Genomic DNA, 22,256 nt, shown 5'->3' on the forward strand with positions numbered 1-22,256 from the left:
TTCCTACGTACTCCGTAAAGGGATCAAGCCAAATCGTAGTTCGGTTATTATCGATACTTATTAGAAGTATTTCTTGAGGTTCATGACGTTCCAAGGTCGGAGCTCGGCTTTACCGTTGCTCTCGTCTTCGAGGCGATACACGCCATTGCGAACAGCTTCGGTGATTCGGAAGGGTCCTTTCCATTTGATTCCCATCTTCCCGGCATTTTTCTCCCTTCTATGATCGAACATCCGACGGAGCACTCAGTCTCCAACGGCGAAACGCCGAGGTCGGATCTTCGAGTTATAGAAGCGGGCAATGGCATTCTGGGGAAACAGCTCGGCGGATACTGCCCACAGAAATTTCTGTCAGTATTACGGCTTCGATCCCGTAGGCTAGGGAGAAGGCGATTTCGCCTGTGCTACCACGTGATGTAGTTCGGGTGGTCCAAAGTACCTCAGGAAGCTGGGCATCCCAGCCGGACTGTGCGGCGGCCAAATGGCGCTTGAGACTGTGCAGGATTAATTTGTTGGCGGCCTCGGCCTGCTCGTTTCCTTGGGGGTACCGGGGAGTAGACGGGGTTAACCGTATACCCCAATCGTTGCAAAACTTCTGAACCGCGGAGGACACCAAGTTCGTTGCGTTGTCGGTTACGATTTCGTAGGGGATTCCGTGTCGGCATACCACGTTTTTCCAGAGGAAATCCTTCACGTGCTCCCCCGTAATAGATTGGAAGGATTCGGCCTCGATCCTTTTGGTGAAGTAATCGGTTACAACCAATAGGTTAGTAACACGCCTCTTTCCGGATTGCTTGAGAGGCCCGCTGGCGTCCATTGACCACCGCATGAAGGGGTAAGGAGCGGAGACCGAGTTCATCAGCCCAGCGGGCTGGTTGATCATGGGTGCATGGCGTTGGCAAGGGTCGCACTTTCTAGCGTGCTCGTCGCAGTCCGCAAGCATAGTTGGCCAGAAGTATCCCTGCCGTTTTATTTTGAGGGCCAGTGATCGCCCTCCGGAATTATTCCCGCAAAGGCCCTTGTGGGCCTCTTTCATGATGTGTAGGGTTTCGTCTCCGTGTACGCATCTGAGGTAAGGTCCGGAGATGCATCGTTTGTACAGCTCTTCGTCGATGACGCAGAACCGCGCGCTTTGAGCCTTGAGCTTACGCGTTTGCCAATCCGCCAATCCGCTTCAGGTTCTGCTTCCTCCTCGTCTCCGGAAATAAGATCATCCAAGAACTCGTCCTCCCGGTGAGGTGCCTACTCGGGTCCTTCCGTATTGGGGCCGGTTCTAACCTCAACTTGGTGGATGCTTTGAGCTTTAACGGGGATAGAGATGCTTGGTTCGTCTATACCTTCGACGGGTATGACTCGTTTAACCAAGGGGTCGGAGGTGGAAGCCAGCGCTGCGAGGGCGTCGACGGCTGAGTTCTCCCCCCGGGGTTTGGTGAGTTCGAATGATGAGAATTGCTCTGCCATCGACCGAACGAGCTGCGAGGTAGTGACTTGTTACGAGCTGCAAGTCGCTGAAGGGTGCCGGACGGTCGACGACCATGGTCTTGAGGTGCGTTGTCTTGAGGTGCGTTGACTACCGTACAGCTATGGTTTGCCGAGGATAGCGTTGAAGGGTGCCGGACGGTCGACGACCACAAAGTCAACTAGACGCCGTACCCCCCGGGCTTCCACTATGAGTGAAATGGTGCCCTTGGCTAAGGTTGTATCGCCAGTGAATCCGGTGAGTGGGGTTTTAGCCCCTTTAAGCTTGGAGTCGGGGTAGCCCATCCGTTTAAAGGCGACGTAAAATAAGAGATAGACCGAGCTCCCGGTATCGATCATTATTCTAGAAAGCTCGCATCCTCAGACATCTAATCTCACTATAAGAGCGTCGTCGTGCGGTTTATCCAGGTCAGCGGTCTCGCTTTCCCAGAAAATGATCTCGTAGTCCGGTTCTGAGCGGGGTTTCCGCTCCCGGTGGTAACTTTCGACCCTACGTTGGTAGGCTTTGATCGAATTAATTGAGTTACGACATAAGGAGGATCCTCCCGTGATGAAGTCGACCCTCTGAATTGGGTTGGAATCTCTGAAACATCGGTAGACAATCGAGCGGGGACTCGCGAGCTTCCGAGGAGCCGGAGGCAGAGTAAATACCGACCTGGAGGAGGTGCGACAAAGGGAGAGCCCTTTGAAGATTAGGTTGATACGTTTCTTTGGGGCTGGAGGGGGGGAAAACCCCTCTACCTCATCAGTTCTTTCCCGTTTCGTGGCGGTTTCCTTGGTGTTTGCATTAGCTTCTCTTGCCTTTTCTCCCTTTTTTTCGAGGTCAATTTTTCCTAGCTCTCCTGCTTCGTGCTTTCGCGCGATGAGGCGTCCCACGGTTCTGCACTCTTCGGTTGAGTGGCCTCGTATTTTGTGGTACTTACAGAACTTTTCGGGATCGAAGTTCGGGTTCTTGTTCTTTGGTACAAAATAAACCGCGAAGGCATGAAGACCTGACTCGAATGGTTCCTTCCGGAAGGTCTTTTTGGAAGGATTGGCTAGGACTGTGGAGAATGGTCCGAATGGGCTGGGACGTCATCACCACAATCATATGCGAGTGGAAATATGGGCGCAGCTTGCGGGCTGACATCACGACCACTAGGGCTAGTTTTTCCATGGCGGGGTACTGTGTTTCTGCGTCGACCAGGGTTTTGCTGACGTAATAAATAGGTTTCTGCTCTCCCACGTGTTTGCGAACCAATACCCCGCTTACCGCAGAGTCGGAGACGGCAATGTAGAGGAAGAGGTGCTCTTTATTCGCAGGCATTGATAGGACGGGGTGCTCGGTGAGGTACTTTTTCAGTTCTTGGAATGCTTCCTCACACTTGTTATTCCACTCAAATTTTTGGTTGCCCTTCAGCAACTGATAGAATGGGAGGCAACGGTCCGTACATCGCCGATAAATCGGTTCAGGGCGGCTATTCATCCTGTTAGTCTCTTGACCTCCCGAGTTGTCTTTGGCGAAGGCATTTCAAGGAAGGTCGCGATCAATTTTGGATTTCCTTCGATCCCGCGTTCCGTGACCAGACACCAGGAATTCGCCGGATGCGATGCCGAATGTGCATTTGGTCAGGTTAAGTTTAATTCCGTATTGGTTTAGTATTTTGAAACATTCTTTGAGCTGGGAGACGTGGTCCTGCTCGCGCATTAATTTGACGAGCATATCGTCAATATATACCTCCATGGTCTTTCCAAGGTGTTCGGCGAACATCTTGTTGACTAACCTCTGATAGGTTGCTCCAGCGTTTTTAAGTCCGAAAGGCATTACTTTGTAACAATAAATGCCCCGATCCGCAATAAAAGCGGTCTTTTGTTGGTCGGCAGGGTCCATCAGAATCTGATTATACCCCGAGAAGGCGTCCATAAAGGAGAGAACCTCGTGTCCGGCGGTTGCTTCGACCAATCGGTCGATATGAGGGAGAGGGTAGTTGTCTTTCGGACATGCTTTGTTGAGGTCTTTGAAGTCGATGCAGATTCGCCATTTCCCGTTTTTCTTTTTGACTACCACAGAGTTGGCTAACCATTCGGCGTACTGGGCCTCGCGGATAGACCCTATCTTCAGCAGTCGATCCACCTCGTCATTTACCGCTTTTGCCCTTTCGGGACCGAGCTTACGACGCTTTTGTTTTATAGGTTTATAGGTGGGATCGACGTTAAGCTGATGAGACGTAACGCTAATGTCGATTCCCTTCATGTCCGACGAGGACCAGGTGAAGGTGTCGTGGTTCTGACCCAAGAATTGGATCAAGTCATTTCTCGTACTGGTTTTAAGGTCGGCCCCGATCCCGACGCCTCGTTCCGGATATCCTTCCATAATCGATACTTGATCGACCTTGGTCATTAAGGGTCCGCGCGAGGTGGGATCTGTGCCCCTAACGAGCTGACGAGCCTCGAGTTCGTCAGCGATCATTAGTTGCTATTGAGTGGACTTCTTGATTAAGTCGTAGCCGCCTCTATAAAATTGTCTTGAGGTGCATCGACTACCGTACAGCCATGGTCTGCCGAGGATAGCGTTGAAGGGTGCCGGACGGTCGACGACCACAAAGTCGACTAGACGCCGTACCCCCTAGGCTTTCACTATGAGTGAAATGGTGCCCTTGGATAAGGTTGTATCGCCGGCGAACCCGGTGAGTGGGGTTTTAGCCCCTTTCAGCTCAGAGTCGGGGTAGCCTATCCGTTTAAAGGCGTCGTAAAATAAGAGATCGACCGAGCTCCCGGTATCGATCATTATTCTGGAAAGCTCGCATCCTCCGACATCTAATCTCACTATAAGAGCGTCGTCGTGCGGTTTATCCAGGTCGACGGTCTCGCTTTCCAAGAAAGTGATCTCGTAGTCCGGGTCTGAGCGGTGTTTCCGCTCCCGGTGGTAACTTTCGACCCTACGTTGGTAGGCTTTGATCGAATTAACTGAGTTAAGACATAAGGAGGATCCTCCCGTGATGAAGTCGACCCTATGAATCGGGTTGGAATCTCTGAAACATCAGGAGACGTTAGGGCGGGGGATCGCGAGCTTCCGGGAAGCCGGAGAGGGAGTAAATACCGACCTGGAGGAGGTATGACAAAGGGAGAGCCCTTTGAAGAATGGGCCGATACGTTTCTTTGGGGCTGGAGGTGGGGGAAGACCCCTCTACCTCATCAGTTCTTTCCCGTTTCGTGGCGGTTTCCTTGGTGTTTGCATCAGCTTCTCTTGCCTTTTCTCCCTCTTTTTCGAAGTCGATTTTGCCTAGCTCTCCTGGTTCGTGCTTTCCTTGAGGAGGCATCCCTCGTATTTTGTGGTACTTACAGAACTTTTTGGGATCGAAGTTCGGGTTCTTGTTCTTTGGTGCAGAATCAACCGCGAAGGCGTGAAGACCTGACTCGAATGGTTCCTTCCGGAAGGTCTTTTTGGAAGGATTGAACGGTGCTTTCGCCGACTTATGGATTTCGGCCATAGCGGCTCGCTCTTCTTCGGCTCGAGCAAAATTAATTGACCTGTGTAGCGCATCATCGAGCGACGGTGGTTTTCGGACGGTGAGCTCTTCTCAGAATTTCGAGGTATACCATAGGCCATGCCGGAGGGCCGCTAGGGTGACCTCGTCGTTCAAGGTTGCTATTATGGCCTTGGTTGACTTAAAGCGAGTGATGTACTCGCGGAGTGGCTAATCCTTTCCTTGGACTATGAGCCAAAGATCTGATTCGGTCACCTTAGCTTGGAAGAAGACCGAATACTGTTTCAAGAATGCCGAGGTGAGCTGGTCGAAACTATCAATGGAATTAGATTCCAGAGAAGCGAACCATTCCAACGCCGGTCCCACTAGATTATCGGCGAAGTAACGGCAGTAGCCGGCCTCACATTCATCATCAGTGAGATATGCTATAGTTATTGCAAGCCTGAAAGCTCGGAGGTGCGCTCCAGGGTCCGATGCACCCGCATACTCGGGAAGACGAAGCTTTCCTACATCGCGAAGGCAAACTTTCGCGATTCGGTCTGTGAACGGGGTGCGCCTTGTTTCAGTGATCACCCGATCGATGTTCGGGGCTGCGCTCGTGGCTAGGTGCACTTTGCAGCGTATTTGAGGCATTTCGGCGCTTGCTTTATTCATGTGTTCGGTGAGGAACTGGGCACTGGTTGCGCCATTCCTCGGGGGTTCGGGAAGACCGAGGTCTCCGATCGACGTTATCCGTGGCGCCCCACTTCTGAACTCTCAAGAGCGCCTGGAGTACTGATGACCTGCTCGGCTGATCCAACATATCCGGTTGAGGGGTGCTCAACAGGTCGTGAGCTCGCATTGCCGTTTAGGGCTGATGAGCTTGGAGCTCTGTTACTCTCCGAGGGCGCGAACATGGGTAACATTCTGATCCCGGGTGGGGTGACGTGGACCGCCTCGAAGTCGACACATGTCCGAGGAGGCGTCCTATCCGTGGGATCAGTTAAAACTACCCCCGAAGAATACGTAGCGCCCCGATAGGGGTCGAGATTCGCGCGAGACGCGAGCTCTTGCTCGTGTCGTTCGATCCTGTTCATAAGAGCCCAATTTGTCGCATCTTGACTTTGAGTCTTGTCGATCAAGACGGCGAGCATTCCTCGAATCTCAAAGAGATCGTTCAAAGTGGTCGAGTCTCTCAGTTGAGAACTACTCCCACCAGGATTCCAGGAGGAGGGAAACGGCGTTAGGTGCTGTCCGGGTCGGTTCGTTTCATTGTTCTCCAAACGAGTACACCCGGGATTGGTTCCTGTTTCCCGTTGGGATCGCGGGGGCCGTGGGAATAACCCCGACGGAAACCTCTGGGTTTGTACTACCGGGATCCCGAGCTGGGACGGGTCCATGGTGTGTGAGACCCAAGCCGCTTGAGATGCTCTGGTTCAGTGTGTGATTATCATCAAGTGACGAGCCCGTCCCAGGTCTGACTGGATTCGTGACCTCGTTGTCGGACTGGGCTGAGATATGCGTACCTTGAGAAGCGGCACTGGTGGGGATGGACCTGCGGTTTGTCACTGGTAAAGCGGTTTCTGGCATGATCGTGTTAGCGGTAGATGGATCCATTTTGCCGGGATTACTTCAAAGTAGTCGATTTTTGAGAATAGAAAGACCTAAGTCCCCACAGGCGGCACCAAATTGTTGGAGTAAGAAACAACAATTGAGGATGAGGGACAAGAAAATGAGATCTGGGCAGACTTTCGGTATAAATCGACAAGAACAACGAAGAACAACGAACTTGATTTTTGTATTGATTTCGTGTATTTAATTGCTAAAAATTACATATTGTGAATACTTAACAAAAACAGAATATTTAAACTCCATCTTCAACGAGACTCCTCCTGAATCCCCTCCTGTAATCTCGCTCCCGATCTCTTCTCCGAGTTGACTTCGTCCTTTGATTCGAGTTCTCTTCATGGGCCTTTATCAGGCCCATTTGCCGGGTTGACATTTGCGCTTTAGTGGGCTTACCGGTTGGGCCCTTAATCGGCGAAACCTAACACCAACAATCTTGTAAAGGAGGATTACGTTTTTCTTCTTTTGTCGATAAGGATAATGGTCGCTCTACTTACCTACTACTTTCCACTATATCTCGAATGACTTCTAAGTTCTAATAATTATCTTATTATATAAACCTTGGTTCTCAAAGTTAGTAACTCACCAGATAGTGACACGTGTTAATTTTAACGATCAGAGATCAAAGTTAAAAACTCACCATATCGTGACACATGTCAATTTTAATGATTAAATATCAAAGTTAGAAACTCATCAGATCGTGACACATGGCAATTTTAACGATCAGAAATCACAGTTTTCAAGCTTGGTAAAACAAAACATAATATATTTGTAATCTTATTATATTAAAAAAATAACTAAAATAAATATACTATGTGTCATCCATATCAAAGTTTCACTATTACAAAGATTCTCAACTATTACATGTTTAAATAAATATACTATGTGTCATCCATATTTGGTTGTATAATTATACTATATAACCTTTATACTATATAACCTAACACATTAAATTTTATGTCTTTGTTTGCACAAAAAAAAAAAAAAATTATTTCTCTATGGTTAGCCAATTTTGGACACTGAGTACTGCAACAAGATTTGTGAAGGAACATGCAAAGAAAACGGAGTTCATGAAGAACCGATTGGCAGTCTTAGGAAAAAAACTTGAACTGAAGTCTGAACTAATATTTTTATTATATTAAAAATCTTAATATATAAAATTGGGTTTTCAAATTAGTCATTAACATGATCATGACATGTGCCAAATACATTGATGAGATGTTGACACGTGCCAAAAAATTATTATTTTTTAAAACAGCTAATTAAGAAAATAACATTAAATCTAAAATAAAATTTACATGTTTATATCTAAAAAAAATTCTAAATCAAAAAGAAAAATTAACAAAACTAATCTATTTTCCATTGTACGCTACTTATATTATACGTGTTTTCTCAATAAGATTTTGACATGTATAAACAAAAAAGTAATTCACTAAGCATGTATATTATTAATTATAAATAAATAGTGAATAACAATTTTAAAAAGAATAACATAAGTTATGTCAAAAGAATTATTTTTTTTGAAACATAATAAGACAGCTAATTAAGAAAATAACATTATATCTACATAACATTACATGTTTATATCAAAAACTTTGATCTTTGATTTTCTTTTCCTGATATAATTTTGCCGATCTATTGTGTGGGTCTTTGATTCGTGCGGGTTTTTCGATGGAAGCTATCAGATGCAATAAAATGAAATTGAAGTATATAATGCCCGCTAATTTAATCGAGGATGGAGACACTGATGGAGGTTCCAAAAGTTATTCTACAGTTAGTCGCATTATAAGTTTGGAAGATAAGTTGGTGGTTGATGTTTCTGGTCAAAATTTAGATTTTTCTTTTCTAAATAATGTTGATGATTCCGGTACTGAAACAAGAGCTGCTTGATCGAATTATTGAGAAGCGGTTTCAAATTTGGGAAGTTGGAATGGTATACCATTTTAAAATTGGTTTCTAACTGGATTTATGCGGTTTTCTATCGGATTAGGTTCGTAAACAGGTTAAACTATATATATGGAGAAATATATGAGAACTTTTGATTCGGGTAAAAATAAGTTGAGAATTTATGATTCGAGAATATTTGAGACGAGGTCATAACTTTAAGTTGTTTTGGTACAATTGAATACATTTTGTATATCTGAATTATCTAAGACTTATATATACGATCATGATTATAATTTTCATTTTTTAAAATTATATTATACTATATTTTTTTCAATTTCTCAACTTTTATTGGGTTAGTCATAAAATCATTGTAATCGAGTAGATAATTTTCACCAATTGTTCATCCAATATCTTTGGAGTAAAAAAAAAACTTCATGGTTAAAAAAACTATGTCACAAAATAATTTTAGTAATTATAAGAACTATAATTATGCTAAAATGAAAGTAAAACAACAGAAATTTTGTTTAATTTGTTTAGAAGACATTTTATAGGTGGTGATAAAGAACATACTATAACAATAAAATAATTTTGGATGTAAGAACATATTTTAATGGTAAAACATAGAGTAAAATTGTATGTGGTTACTTATTAGATGTTGCTTTGCATGAATTTGTTGCATGTAAAATATTTTGTGAATAAGTTGTGAAAAGTTTTTGAAATTTGTCAATAATAATATCTGTAATGATGAGTATTTGGCAAAAGTTTTAGTAGGATATAGTTTAGCTTTAAATTATTGTAAGAATTGTTATAATTTATAAAAAATATAAAAATATAAATAAATGTATGAAGGTAAATAAAAATATTTTCTAACTTAAATTATTTATATATTTACTTTAGGAAATAAAATTTCTTTTTATATTTTTAAAAAATTATTTAAGATTTAGGATTTATTTTTTTCAACAATTTTTAAATCCGTACATTATGCGGGCCCTTATCTAATTATGCGGGCCCTTATCTAGTTACATTCTAATTTTTAGTGGTCACTTACTTTAACAAATTAGCATGCATTTTTTCACATGGATAAAATATATCACAAAAGAGAGATTACACGATCGTTTTGGTTTTAACGGTGCAAAGGATTAGACAAAATTTTCAACACATGTGTACTGTCGATTTTCAGAAGTTCTGTGTTGTTTTTTTATTGATACCAAAATTCGAACAGTATCAAGCTTGTGGACGCAATATTTGACTAATTAAGCGTGGTGTTTGTTTATTTTTAACTGTAATTAGATATGCATGTTTGGAAAACTTAAATCCATTTTTCTCTCAACGTTAGGTGTTTTGTTAATCTGTTTTTAACGTTATAAAATTTTAAAAGTACACGGTACCGAGTTTCAAAAACTAGACTTCTACAAGTTTTTGTAGTCAAAGACTCAAAGGTATCAAAACTTGTAAGTTAAAGACTCCATCATCATGTTATAGACTTCATGTATCTATGAGTAGTATTCCAACAAATTACTGATGGTTATTTATGCTACGTACGGACGTTCGTATACCAGTGAACTTTTAATTTTGGTAGTCACCGGTAATTACAATTCCCAACATAACATTGGTGATTATCAATGGATCCATCCTTTGTATATTTAGTTTTATGTATGTGTTTTTCCTCTTAATTCACAACCTAAGAAATGAATTATGGATTAAGACCATGACTAAATTTAGTCAAAATTGGTAACGACTTTGTATCATATTGGTTATAACGATGGATGTGTATACGTACGTAACAGAATGGTTATAATTCTAAGGATATAGCAAACAAATTACACTATAAATTAAAAGAATACTTATACTTTCGATGGGTCCGACCAAAGATAGTTGAGGACTGACCCTGCATAAGCGGATTCCAACTTTTACCACCACCTTACTTCTCCCCAATACTTCTCTTGCAACTTTCCCTTTCTACACCATCTCTATCTATACATTCTCTCTCTTTCAAAGAAAACAAACAAACAGAGAACAAAAAAAAAAGTGGAAGATGCAAGAGCTGCCGGATTGCTTGTACGAGGGAGAGCAACCATCCTTAATCACTCCTTCATCTCCCACACCAAATCAGACTCTCTACCTTTCCAACCTCGATGACCATCATTTTCTCAGATTCTCTATCAAGTACCTTTACCTTTTCCAAAAATCTATCCCCTCTCTCACCTTGAAAGATTCTCTCGCTAGGGTTCTAGTCGATTACTACCCTTTCGCGGGTCGGATAAGAGCATCCGATGACGGGAGGAAGCTCGAGGTTGATTGTAATGGGGAAGGCGCGGTTTTTGCAGAAGCTTTCATGGATATAGCTTGCCAGGAGTTTCTTGATCAGCATTCTCCCAAACCAAACAAGTCTTGGAGGAAGCTCTTGTTCAAGGTTCAAGCTCAGGGTTTCTTGGATATTCCTCCTCTTGTTATACAGGTTCGTATCTCGTTTACTTTTTCTTATTCTTGCTGAGCCACTTATGATTTATCAATATCAAAAGTCAAGATCATGAGTCAGATTGTTTCCACATTAGTTGATAGTTTGTAAAAGAATTATATTCGAATTTTTTTGGAGGGGGATAAACGTAGCTCGAATATTTTAGGTTTCATAAAGTTAGTTGGACGACTGACTGTTCTGTTTAGATATATGATATATTATAGGAATAATCCAACAATTCCTGACTCCTACATTGATTCGGCCACTTTAAACTCTTTTCAAATAAGAAATGCATACTTTTTCTGATCGTGCATATAATGCATTCGATGTATCAATAACATAAAGGTTTTTTTCTACCACATTTCTTCTTAAAATACGTGAACTTTTAATAAAGAGATTTTGATTAGAAGAAAAAGAAGGGTACATAGAGAATAAACTTGTCTGTTACTCTTTTTCTTTTATTGGTTTACAAGATAAACAAAACTCTTTATCTTGCCATTGAGTGTCTATTTATTTACTAATTAATGTATTCTATAACTCTTGCATGCTATGAACCTATGATCTTATTAAAAACCGCGTATCTATGAACTTACATATAACGCCTTTTTTCTTCGTCGGCAGGTTTGAATATTAACGCGTACATAATAATAAATGGTTATTTAGTAATGGCTTACGAAAGTTATTAAATAATATGGCTCAGGTGACGTATCTCCGTTGTGGGGGTATGATTCTCTGCACCGCGATCAATCATTGCATATGTGATGGCATCGGCACATCGCAATTCCTACATGCATGGGCCCATGCCACCACTAGCCAAGCTCATCTCCCGACCCGACCATTTCACTCCCGTCACGTGTTAGATCCACGAAACCCTCCACGTGTCACACACTCACATCCTGGTTTCACCGGAACCACCACCGTAGACAAAAATTCCACCTTCGACATATGCAAGTATTTACAGTCCCAACCACTGGCTCCGGCCACCTTAACCTTCTCGACATCTCATCTCCTACGCTTAAAGAAAACATGCGCTCCCTCACTAAAATGCACTACGTTCGAGGTACTAGCGGCTCACACATGGCGCTCGTGGGCTCAATCTCTTGAGTTGCCGTTATCCATGTTGGTCAAACTCCTATTCTCTGTCAATATGAGGAAAAAGCTGAATCCAGAACTTCCTCAAGGATATTATGGTAACGGGTTTGTACTAGCTTGCGCCGAAAGCAAGGTACAAGACCTAGTCGATGGTAATATTTACCACGTGGTTAAATCGATACAAGAAGCAAAAGCAAGAATCACCGACGAATACGTAAGATCAACGATAGATTTACTGGAGGATAAAACAGTGAAAACAGACGTCTCAAGCAGCTTGGTCATATCACAATGGGCGAGATTGGGACTAGAGGAGTTGGACTTGGGAGGAGGAAAGCCAATGTATATGGGTCCTTTGACGAGTGACATTTATTGCTTGTTTTTACCTGTCGCCGAAGATAATGATGCCATTAGGGTTCAGATGTCCCTACCGGAGGATGTTGTGAAGAGACTAGAGTATAACATGGTTAAGTTCTTAGATGGAAAAGATAACGAAGATGAGAATTCTTATGTATGATGAAGTTTTTCTTCATAATTTGAATGATCTATAATAAAAGAGTAGCTCACATGATGACTTTTTATTGGTTGTATGTTTTGTACTGTTCCTCATATATATATATATATATATGGTTTGAAGACACAAAATGGACACTGAACCCCAATAAAAGAGTAGCACACTTGTCGGTTTTTTATTGGTTTTGTTAAACACAAAATGGAATGCAGAAGATGGGAAACTAATTTTCGTCATCTATCCTATACGATAATGATATTAACTGATCCATGAATTCAGCGGAACACTTGTTCTAATTTAGTTCATCAACTTTAGCTCAACGGTTCTTATATCGAAGCCCTTAAATAAACATTTCCTGTATATCCGATTTTGGTGACAGCGATAGCTTCTTTTGGTATGAGAATATAACTATATCATATCAAAGCACTATCTCTTTCTTAGTGGTAGTAAGGTGGCGTAAGCCAAGGCGAAAATAAGCTCATTAGCACATACGGACATAGCTTAACTAGCTAAACTTTAATCTATATAAACGTTTTACCTACCACTATCAAAAAAATCCTACATTGTGGGTGTGGCTGGTCTATTCTTCTTTTGGTTATGGATAAGATACTATGTTGTTTGTTTGGTTTCCAATGTTTTCAAACTCAATTAACTTCTGAGATGTTATTTGGTTTCAGATTCCGTTGTATATAATCTTCTGCATCCATGCAGATTTTGTTTTTGCTGATGGATATAGAGAAGCACTTTCGGCCTTAAATAATCACAAAGATTTTTTTTTTTTTTTTTAAGGTGAGTAGTGTGGAAACAAATTTTCAGTTTTTTTAAACAGTTTTTAATACCATTATTTTTAATAAAACCAATAAAAGTTCAGGAGTTTAAAAAATAAAAGAAAACAGGTTTCGACATGTTAAACCATATCTTGAGTCCAAACAGATCTGTTTTCTTTTATTTTTATAATTATTATTTTATGTATAAGATTTGTGATATATTGATTAATTGTTTTAGAAATATATCTATTGTTTTTAAATCAATATATCTGTTTTTTTTATAATTATTAATTTATGGAATAGATTTGTGATATATTAATTTTTTTAAAAATAAAATATTTTTGCAGGTTTTTAAGGTGGAGAATGTAATTATTATATTTTCTTAAATAAAATAAAATAAACATAATTTATATTGCTTAAAGTATTATTTTCGTATCTTTTAAATAATTAATAATAGAATGTTATAAAACTTTTTTTTTGGGGAAATAGCAATATATCTTTGATTTGATATGGAAAAATAAATTGATCCTTGGAGAATAAAAAAGATTAATATTGATTTTTTGGAGTTTTGACACATGTAAATTAATATTCACTTGCATCAATTATATGCAACCGATATCAATAAATTTTTGAAATACATGTATTATTTAATTTAGCATCATATTATTATTGATATCAGTTTTGTATCATCTATTTAATTGATATTTAATTTGTATCATTATATTAAGTGATGTAAATTATATTTTCTCTCAAATATTTTTGAATTGATGCAAATTAAAACAAAATTGTGTCACTTTTATTGAACCGATGTCAAATTATTCGATTAACACATCAATAATAACAACTGATGCTAAATCACATAATTATGCATCATTTATTAATAAGTCATTTAAATTGATATTATTTACTTTTATGATACTGATTAAGTGATGCAATCAACCATTTTTTTTCCAAACACTTTGAACTCTAATAAATCAATCATATGCATTGATTGTGATACATTTTAGTTTTTTTTCTTGTACTGAAAAAGATCTTTATATTTTGTAAAATATTAGTCTAAACCACTTGTATATTTTAAGTAATTAATATTATTTTATGCTAAAAATTACAACAAAACATATAGCTAATTATTTGTTCACAGTTCAGAGTTATTTATGTATCAATCATCAATTGAAAGTTTTTATGAAACTATGGACAACAATTCTTTTCACTTTTGAAAACTCTATAATTGACCAACCCAAATATTTGCTACTCAAATCAACATAAAATCATGTTCATTCTTATTTCATTATCAACCACTATTAATACCAATTCGAAATTAAGATGTTTTCAAAAGTTAACACTATAGTAAATCTTTTGATATCTACAATTAATATACATATAACTGATTCCTTGGTAGAGAGTTGAGAGAGGATCTGACATAACACATCGCATGGCAAATCACTTAACTTGTCCTTCAAATGATTTGACTTTTGTTTATTCTAAAATCTTTTATTTTCTAGTAGTAGATAAAGTATTGTCCAAGTTATGTGATTCTAGTTTTCAAAATCTAGTCAATTTTGTTTATCAATATATCGAAAGAGTGATCCACATGTTAAATTGTTATCACATATTAATATGTTCTTTGTTCTACATGTCAACCCTTCAATAAGATATGTATGTCTTTTCTCAAAGTAATTTAGTAAACATTCCAAATATTTTGGATGGGCAAAATAAATGTCCATAAGAATGTACTGATATGTAAAAAGCAAAAACATTTATGAGGAAGTTGGCCCTAGCACTTCTCTCTCGCACAACCCCCAAGACTTCTCTTCCCGGCGGCGTCGATTCAGATCAGCGTCGCTGGGCCACTGTTCTGTCACTGCCGCCCTTTCCTCTGTTACCAAACCCTATTCTGGACAAGTTACTCCGGCCATGCTACAACTTCAATTCCTCTTCCCCCCCCCCCAGCTCATCCGGTGGGTCGTCTTGGTGAGGTGATTCTCTAGAGACCTCAGTCTTTCGACGATAAATCTGAGATATTTGGGCGCCCTATGGTTCCTGCTTTCCGCCTATCTTATTGATTCCCCTCGAAGTCATCCTTATCACCTCCTTTCTCCTTGGGCTCATCCCCCATCACCAAGTGTTCTACTTGGTTGATGTCGGAAGGGAGCTCTGTCTTGATGCCGAAACTGAGTGAGATTTTGACGGAAAAAGCTTTAACCCTGACGACCTCTTTCCCTCCTTTTGCATCTTTGGCTATTTTAGGTTGTGGGTGTTCTCCTAATCTCACCGATTTGCCATTTTATCCGAGGAAATTTGAATCTACAAACCAAACCAGACCTAATTCTTCTTTGTCTTCTCGATCCAGGTTTGATTTTCGAACCTAAATCCTATTTTCGAATCCTGGTAGATAGAGAATCTCGGCTTGATTTTGTTACATATTTGACTTTGAAGTTTTTTAGACCCCATAGTAGAGTATCAAATACAACCCTACCAGTTTCCTCTGCCTGTAGTTTTACTGGCCATAGAAACCGTAATAGCGTTGCAAAAGCCTCTACAGGTTGGGTAGTTCATCACCTTTATCAAGATCAGCTTCATAGTGTGTATCAAAAGATAACCGAAACCCTCAAACATTACCATTACCATTTGTTTCTTGGTACTAACCTAGTGTTTCTCATAATGTCTCAAGCCAAAGCCGACTACAAGCTTTGTGTGGGACTCTTTAACCTCCATGGCTATGAGTTTCATGTGAGGGAGGACTCACTTGCTATGTTACGGCTTTGCTTGCATCTTACTAGTCTTAACCTTAGAACAACCTTATCTCTCTGTCTCTTTCAACCGCCATTAGTGTGTAAGCTCGGGTTTTCCCTTCTTCTACAATGCATTCTCGGCTACAAGCTTTGTGTGGGACTCCTTAACCTCCATGGCCAAAGGCTTCATGCGAGAGAGGACCCACCTGCTCTGTTACGACATTGTATTTACCTCTTACGAGTCTTGGTAACTTCACCATCTGCTAGGAGATTTGTGCCGAAATCTGTAGCAATCCTTGATCAATTGGTCTTGAACTTTCTCCTGATGGCGAGAACCTTATCCCCCAGTTCTCTATCTTACCTCTTTTCTCAAAGCTCCGATGCATATTTTGTAAGAGCCATTGTTGATCACTTGTTGATCAAGGAAGTTGCGGAGCATGTCTTTAAAGGCACTGCCACCATGGTCCCAACAAATCTTTCAAGCCTTGCTAGCCTCCCAAAGACTTGCACCTCCTTAGAAAACTCATGGAACCATTATCTATCTATGTTTTGTAATCTTGTTAACCCTTCAATTTTCCCTTTGTATGAATTCTCCTCTTTGAGGCTTTAAGTTTAATGAAAACTTGTTTGACAAAAAAAACGAATTTATTGATATGCTATTTTGAAAGTTGAGAAAATAGTCATATTGGATATTGCTTCAATGTCCAAGTTATAGTAGTTTGGAAAGATGAGAAAAAAGTTAATGGGCAAAAAACATTTTTATAAGAAAGGAATCGAAATAGCTATTGTCAAAATTGAGATAGGTAAGACTGGTAAGAATCCACCCAATAAATATGTATACCACACTTATTGGACAATCTGTTTGTACGTAAATTTTGCTTCTTCTTTAATGTCTAAAGAAATGCTAGTGGGTTTTAAACCCCGCTTTAAAATGCAGCTGTCGAGCCTGCCGAGACGCCGTTTAATTGCTCGGCGGTGGTGCTCTGCTGGGATTTTCCTATAATCGATTATAAAATAGGAAAATGATGAAAAATAGGTTATTAAGTTAGTGGCGGCCATAAACTAGGGTTGCAGGTTTACAAAAAAAATCATGGGGAGAAGATGATCCGGAAACTCACCCTTACTAAATAGGTTATTAACCAACTGTGATGTGCCGAGTTTTACTAATTCACTTGAAAAGGAAATATATAACCACTAAAAAGTATAATGTTAACATTTATTATAAAAATATTTAAAATACTCTTAAACTAGTCCCTTATTAATCTCTTTGTAATCCTCATTTAATAAATTAATCGCTAGGCCCTCTTCCACTGCCCGACTAACGTCTAGCGATTTTTTAAACATAGGTTTTAAATGACTAAGAAAAAACAACAAATGATCAATTATGAAACTAACAATGTATAAAAATAATACTGAGTAATGAATACCTGACAATACCCTTTGTAACGGAGATGTGAAAGCCTCATGACAGCTTACACATATAATCCATTGCCTGTATTTTGTGAATTGTAATACTTGGTTTCGGCATATTTTTAATTTATTTGATATACACAAATAGTATATAGAATATTGTCCAAATTATGTGATTCTGTTTTCAAAATCCAGTCAATAGTGTTTATCATCATGACGAAAGAGTGATCCACATGTTAGATTAGGGATCACTATTTTGCTTAACTCAAAAATCTTTCTTTTATTATCTCTTCTAATTAATTAAGGGAGATTCTCGTAAATAGCACCAAAAAAACTTTTTTTTTCCAAATTTAGCATATCGTCTCTAAAATTTCAAAAATAGCACTATATTAAAAAAAATAATATTCTAAAATTAAATTCTAAATTCTAAATTCTAAACCCGACCTCTTAAAACTATACCCTAAATGTGAAATTGAGAATTCAAACCTAAAAAAAAATTATAAAAATTAATTTTAAATATTGCAATGTGTTAATTAATGCTATTTTTGGAAGTCTATGAAATGTGTGCTATAATTGTCTATAAAACTTGTTTTAGTGCTATTTTAGGATATTTCTCATTAATTTATCACACATTTATATGTTCTTTGTTCTACATGCTGCCAATCCTTAGATAAGATATGTGTGTGCTTTTTTCTCAAAGTAATTTATGAAACATTCCACATATTTTGCAAAGGCAAAATAAATATCCATAAGAATTTACAAATATGCTACAGTAAAAACTCTATATATTAATAATGATGAGACTATGACATTTTATAAATTAATATTTATAGTGTAAATTAATAATTATTAATTTATCGATATATTTTCAATTGTTTAAAATCTAGTGAATTGAGACAATTTTAGCAAAACAAAATTAGATTCTCGGATGTTATAAATTTTATGATTTTGAAATTGACAATAAATTACAAATACTGTAGACAAATTCACTTATACACATGACATACATAAATACAAATTTATGAATAATAATATCATTTTAATATCCTATTAAACTATAAAAATGAAAATGATGCATATTTACAAATTGAAAACTTTAAAAAAGTTAGCTATTTTTATGACTTGTTATAGAATATTTTATATCATTATATTTTGAAAATACTACATAACAATTATTTCTAGATATGAGTTCTAGGAGAAGATTTAGAATTTTAAAGCATACTTTATTATATCATAAATATATATTTTTTTTTACATAATTATTAATTTATGATATTATTGGGACAATATTCTATATAGGGATTTCAAAAAATTATTATCTTATTATTTTATTGAATTTAGTTATTGTTTTATTATTTTTACTCAGACCAGTAAAATTTATTAATTTATAGAATATTAATTTATAGAAGTATTAATGTATTATTTTGAAAGTTGAGAAAATAGTCATAGGATTTTAATTCAATGTCCAAGCCCATATATTAATCTAATATACTTTTCATTTCAAAAAAAATTCTGGCCCATTTACTTGCGTACGATATTTATCTTTAGGTATTAAAATCTCAACACCGCAAGATCTTTTTCCTGAGTTTCAAGACAACAACAACAAACGAATAAGAAGAAGAAAAAAAAAAAAGCAGCAGCGAAAAATTTCAAGTTTCAAAGAGTTTTTTTTTTTTTCCTGACCAAGCAAACTTGGGTTAGTGAAATCTCAAATCTTAGATAATCCAATTTCGTTATCTGTTTAAAATTGATTTCGTTTTCGTTTGGTCTCATCTCTTGAATCAATTGACTCTTCTCATCTTCATCCCCTTCACGTTTCGTAATTTACCGATCTGTTCTGCAGATTTTGCCGTGAACTTTTATTAATCGTATTCTCTTGTTTAGTTTTTGTTGTGATTTAATCGAATCTGTTGGGACCAGATTTGTGTCGTGTCATGTTATAAAAGCTGTTTTAACAAAAACAGGTGCTGCTTTCAATTAACACACCCATTGAGATTTGTGTCTTTGTTATGTTGTTGCATTTATTTGTTATGTAAGGAATCATTAATTCCGTTATGTTTCTGTGGATCCTCGTTGATCGACTGGTGCTTGCTATATTTTGCAGATATTATTTTCGTCAGCTAAATCTGAGCTTTGTCTTGTGTTAGTTTCAAAGATCGAAACTTTTAACTATGGGAGAGGAGCATCCGAGAAAGCGGTCTCGACAACATTTTGAAACGGAGACGACGAGACACGTTTCTTTGTTTGAATCCCCTCAATGTGATTTGTATTTCACCAGGGAAGAGATTGAGCGTTTCTCTCCATCAAGAAAAGATGGGATTGACCTGGTCAAGGAGTCGTTTCTACGGTCTTCGTATTGCACCTTCCTGCAAAGGCTTGGCATGAACCTTCATGTGTAAGCTCACAACAAATAGTATTCTTTCTTTATTTGTTGTTTCTTTTTGCTGGGAAGTAGCGTGTTTGTTCTCTCTGGTTGCTTGCTTCATGGAGTATACTTAATGCTTCTTCTTTCTTGCAACTTGTTTTAGCTTAAAGAGGGGTGCCTAATGCATGACAATGGCTAGCCTAACTGTTGAAAATTTTGTCGTAGGGCCACTGTGGGAGGTGGTCTGGAGGTTCTCGAACTATATAAATAAATTCTTCATTTTTGTCTACTACATTTATATCTCGTGAATGGAGAATTATGTAATTATAGTCAAAATTTGGTGTTCATGCATCATATATTGGCTCACTTCTCATCGGCAATGGGAGGCTTTGCATCTGTTGTGAATTTTGCTTTGGAGCTGTTCACCTGTTTAGACATGCCCTTGTGATAAGTATATATATATGTCTGTATTTGTAATTCTCTGCTGGGTTATCAAAACCCTCAGCTCTGTTCCTACCATTACCAAATACCAACTGATGTTCTTAGTTTTCTGAGCAAGTGCACTTCCTCCGGCCTACTATTTTTGAATCATCTATCATAGGTACTGGTGTTTTTTGTTTTTTTTTTTGCATTAATCACGCGTGTCCGAACAGTTTCATGTTATAACAATGCTGGTTTCGGTGAAAGTGACGTCTTGCATTTAGTTGCTGCCCAAGATATTATAACATTTGAACTTGTTCATGTTGAAGGTTTTTGACAATCTCATTGCTACAGGTCCCAGGTTACAATAGCATGTGCGATGATGATGTGCCACCGGTTTTACATGCGTCAATCTCATGCTAAAAATGACTGGCAGGTAAGAACTATTTTGTATAAGTATGCTGATCAATTGCATTCATTGAAGCTGACAGGAAAGTGAGAAATTTATATTTCGAACAGGATTTGGGTAATGAGCAACATAATGCTGATCAAAACAATTCGAAAGTGTTTTTTTTTTTAAAGTTAATTCAGTCTCTAGTGATTAGTTAGAAGATTATTTGATTGATGCTTACTAATATCATCTTCTAATTTTCACTTGGTGAATTGCAGACGATAGCAACTGCCAGTCTGTTCCTCGCTTGCAAAGCTGAAGATGAGCCATGTCAACTGTCCAGCGTCGTTGTTGCGTCTTATGAAATAATTTATGAGTGGGATCCTTCTGCCTCAATTAGAATCCATCAAACTGTAAGTATTTATGAATCTATCTGTATTGGTAAATTTGCACCCAGCATTCTGCTAATATATTACTTGTTACTGCCTGTAGGAATGTTACCATGAATTTAAAGAAATTGTTTTGGCCGGGGAGAGGCTTCTGCTCGACACAAGTGCTTTTCTTCTAGACATTGAACTTCCCTACAAACCTCTGGCTGCGGCTTTGAATAGGCTGAACGCTTGGCCTGACCTTGCAACATCTGCATGGAATTTTGTGCATGACTGGTAAAGACCCTTGTTATTGTTAGAATATCTGTGATTTTTCCCCCACATTGAGTTTGAATAATCTTATAGTGCGTTGTTTCGTGTAGGCTTCGAACCACCCTATGCTTGCAGTACAAACCCCATGTTATTGCAACTGCGACTGTGCACCTAGCTGCCTCATTTCAAAACGCGAAAGTAGGCAGTAGGAGAGATTGGTGGTTGGAGTTTGGAGTTACAACTAAGCTATTAAAAGGTTTGTTGTTCAAAACACTAACTTTTCTCTGTTATTATTGCCAGTCATTTGATCAAGTGAGATGGAGTGTTTTTATAATGTTAGCGCTGATAATAGGCAATAAGATAGCTCCAATTTAAGTGGCATGTTAAGTTCTTACCATGTGCACATATTGAGTCTGAACGAAAAGACTGCTTGCTGATTTTAGTGGTTGATTAAAATAACGGGATGTTTTCATCAATGGTGACAGAGGTGATCCAGGAGATGTGCATGCTGATAGAAGTGGACAGAAGGAGGACTATGCCTCCTCCACCTCCACCTCCAAGAAGAGAGTTAACTTGGGCAATACCTGCGCCCATGAAGCCAGTCCACATGGCTAGAGGTCATCCGTTTCACAGCTACCCTTTGCAGTCCTATAGACAGGCTGGCATCTGGTGAGCCATTGTTGAACAGCATGAAGATGTCATCTCTCTTAGAGTCCGAGTCGGGTTGATAGACAAAAGAAGATTATTATGTGGAGACTCATGAGAGAGGCAGTGTAGCATTATATAGCGATCCGAGTGAGGTGCTAGGTGCTTTTGTCTAAGTTAAGAGCCTCTCAGGTATGAGCAAAGTGAATTCCTCAAGCTTTCATCATCTTTGTTCTCGTCCAGAGAGTTTATGTATAGAAGTGTCCATTTCACGTGTTATAATACTCTAGAAGACTTTATATCGTTGTATATCTGGAATCAATGTTTTGGGTTTCGTTCAAAAGGTTCAAAAATTTTCCTGACTTCTCTCATTGGTTAAGTAATTTGGTTTT

The 22,256-nt window shown here is 38.7% G+C and overlaps 2 protein-coding genes across 8 annotated transcripts; both read left to right on the forward strand.

The window, feature by feature from the left end:
* The first annotated feature begins 10,359 nt into the window (after positions 1-10,359).
* On the forward strand, positions 10,360-12,627 carry LOC104741367 (HXXXD-type acyl-transferase family protein). The gene is made up of 2 exons (XM_010462215.3): positions 10,360-10,893; positions 11,594-12,627. The coding sequence occupies exons 1-2, from the start codon at positions 10,471-10,473 to the stop codon at positions 12,497-12,499; spliced, it is 1,329 nt and encodes a 442-aa protein (XP_010460517.1). The 5' UTR covers positions 10,360-10,470; the 3' UTR covers positions 12,500-12,627.
* Positions 12,628-18,963: 6,336 nt separating this feature from the next.
* Positions 18,964-22,228, forward strand: LOC104741368 (cyclin-T1-3). Of its 7 annotated transcripts, none has more exons than XM_087484744.1 (8): positions 18,967-19,098; positions 19,507-19,797; positions 19,931-20,368; positions 20,542-20,623; positions 20,857-20,991; positions 21,071-21,243; positions 21,330-21,475; positions 21,705-22,228. In XM_087484744.1, the coding sequence occupies exons 4-8, from the start codon at positions 20,567-20,569 to the stop codon at positions 21,890-21,892; spliced, it is 699 nt and encodes a 232-aa protein (XP_087340870.1). In that variant the 5' UTR covers positions 18,967-19,098; positions 19,507-19,797; positions 19,931-20,368; positions 20,542-20,566; the 3' UTR covers positions 21,893-22,228. The 7 variants fall into 7 exon arrangements, with proteins under 7 accessions (XP_010460519.2, XP_087340870.1, XP_010460518.2 ...); XM_087484747.1 differs by having other exon boundaries at positions 18,972-19,098; positions 19,993-20,368; XM_087484746.1 differs by having other exon boundaries at positions 18,986-19,098; positions 19,550-19,797.
* The last annotated feature ends 28 nt before the right edge of the window (positions 22,229-22,256 follow it).

This window comes from Camelina sativa, chromosome 14, assembly GCF_030686135.1.
Source record: "Camelina sativa cultivar CO46 ecotype springtype chromosome 14, ASM3068613v1".
In the NCBI taxonomy this organism is placed as follows: Eukaryota; Viridiplantae; Streptophyta; class Magnoliopsida; order Brassicales; family Brassicaceae; genus Camelina; species Camelina sativa.